At 20.3% G+C, this 2,039-nt stretch overlaps 2 protein-coding genes across 2 annotated transcripts in view; both read left to right on the forward strand.

Moving 5' to 3' along the window:
* Positions 1-255, forward strand: part of LOAG_12021 (hypothetical protein) — a gene marked incomplete at both ends in the record, with an annotated part of 3,504 nt that extends 3,249 nt beyond the window's left edge. The window contains one exon of the mRNA XM_020448463.1: positions 150-255. Coding sequence (XP_020301396.1) covers positions 150-255 — 106 coding nt within the window. The remainder of the gene's footprint in view (positions 1-149) is intronic.
* Positions 256-1,275: 1,020 nt separating this feature from the next.
* LOAG_18167 (hypothetical protein) overlaps positions 1,276-2,039 on the forward strand; it is a gene marked incomplete at its 3' end in the record, with an annotated part of 4,740 nt that continues 3,976 nt past the window's right edge. Inside the window, exon 1 of the mRNA XM_020450833.1 lies at positions 1,276-1,384. Within this exon, the coding sequence (XP_020305441.1) occupies positions 1,287-1,384 (98 nt within the window). The 5' untranslated portion in view covers positions 1,276-1,286. The remainder of the gene's footprint in view (positions 1,385-2,039) is intronic.

Genomic DNA, 2,039 nt, shown 5'->3' on the forward strand with positions numbered 1-2,039 from the left:
ATTTAATTTCTTTTTGTGATTGATAAAAATTTTGAAAAGTTTCATTTAAATATTTAAAGTATATTAATTGAAATTATCATCAAATATTATATCCATTCTTCGTTTTCAATCATTTGACCATTTTTATTTTTTTTTTTTTTTTTTTGTAGTCCATTTGTTCCACCAAATGTTGCCGATCAACAACAAATGGATGATCCAATCTTGAAGACGAAACATTCTCTTGATTTTACGCTTGTTTCAACAGATAACAAATGAAGTTTACTTTTAATTTAAAAATTAAAAAAAAAATCTTTTTCATTAAAAATTTTTTTATTTCATTTTTTTTATAAATTTGCTTTTTATTTTATTTTTTTTTTTCAGAGCGTTATTAGAATTGGATGACAAAAATTTGCCATATAGCTTTTATAGCTTAGTTCATGTTAACGATGCGACATGTATTGCTGAAGCACATAGAGAAGGTTTCATTGATTAATTATCAAATATAATAATGGCTAAGAAAATTATTGGACAGAATGACCAATGATCAATATCTTATTGATTCATATGGTCAGTTTTAAGATCATAAAATTGATGCTTAAATATTATCAAAATATATCAAATAAATTTTCATTTTTTAACAATTTTTCCTCTTTTCCTATCAATTTTCTATCGTATTTTCTCATCTCTTTTTTTTCTCGCTTTTTTAACTTTTAGCTATTTTATTAAGTTTTAGAAAAAAAAAAATTTTATTTTTTTTAGCTATAAAAAATAGACTTTTGTAATTGTCAACATTTTGCATAATGTTTTGAAAATTTCGACCAAAAAAAAAAGAAAAAAGTGCAGTTTATTAAAATTAATGAACTGAAATTTTTAGGAATTATACTTGATTAAAAAAAAATTGACAAAAATTCGAGAGCAAAAAAAAAGAAAAGAAATTTTTTTGTAAATGAAGAAGAAGAAAATTAGTGAAAAAGTGTAATTTAAAGGAAAAAATAAACATCAATGGGAATGACCAATGACCATATATATATGTATATATCTTATTGATTACTCATATGGTCAGCTTTAGCTTTGCAAAATCCAAGTTTTTCGTTCATTTTAAATGATTTTTGTTTTTCCAGATAAATTAAACATCAATGATCTTTGATCTATCATTCAAAAAGAATGAAAAAGCAAAAATTCATTAAAGTAAAAAACTTTATTAAAATAGATCTAACAAAAAAAAAATTAAATTTTTAAAAAATTTGAAAAAATTTTCAGTAACAAAGAATAGTGCAAGTGGTATATTAATTTATCGTTTAATAAGTATGCGTAGTCAACGGATATATTGGATTCAGAGTAGTTGCCGGATGTTTTATAAAAATGGTAAACCGGAAACAATTGGCTTAACACATCGGCTTTTAACGTAAGTTCATTTTAAATAAAATTATTCATTTTTTTTTGTTCTTTGAGATTAATTATTGATTAAAATTAAAATAATCATATTATCATTAATTTCGTATAAAAATTATCAATGATAAATTATTGCTTGATAAAAAGATTATCAAAAATTTATTTAAACGTTTTTTTTTTAAATGACTTTTTTTTTTGCTATTATATTACTGTATTCAATAAAACAAAAATGAAAAAAAAAAGATTTCGATTTTATTGTGCTGTTACCGTAGCAATAAAAGATATTTGAGCTCTTTTTTTTTCTTTCATTCATATAATTTTTGGGCCTAATAATACAAATTAATTAATTAAAAATTGCATTTCTTCTTATAATTAGAAAATTTTGCTTAAATTGAAAAGATAAAATTGAAAATTTTAAAGTCAAAATTTTAATTATATTTTAGGTACATAAGTGATCGGAAAAAAAATTACGATTAAAATTAAAAAATTTATTCGATAAAGATAAAAAAAAACTTGCAATTATGATTAATTATATCTATATTAAAAGTTATTTCTGATAAAAATAAAAAATGTCACATATATATATATATATATACAAAACACAATATATATATATATATATATATACAACAAACTAACTTAAACTAAAAATTTAAATAAATTAATTA

Source organism: Loa loa (genome assembly GCF_000183805.2).
Source record: "Loa loa unplaced genomic scaffold supercont3.213, whole genome shotgun sequence".
In the NCBI taxonomy this organism is placed as follows: domain Eukaryota; kingdom Metazoa; phylum Nematoda; class Chromadorea; order Rhabditida; family Onchocercidae; genus Loa; species Loa loa.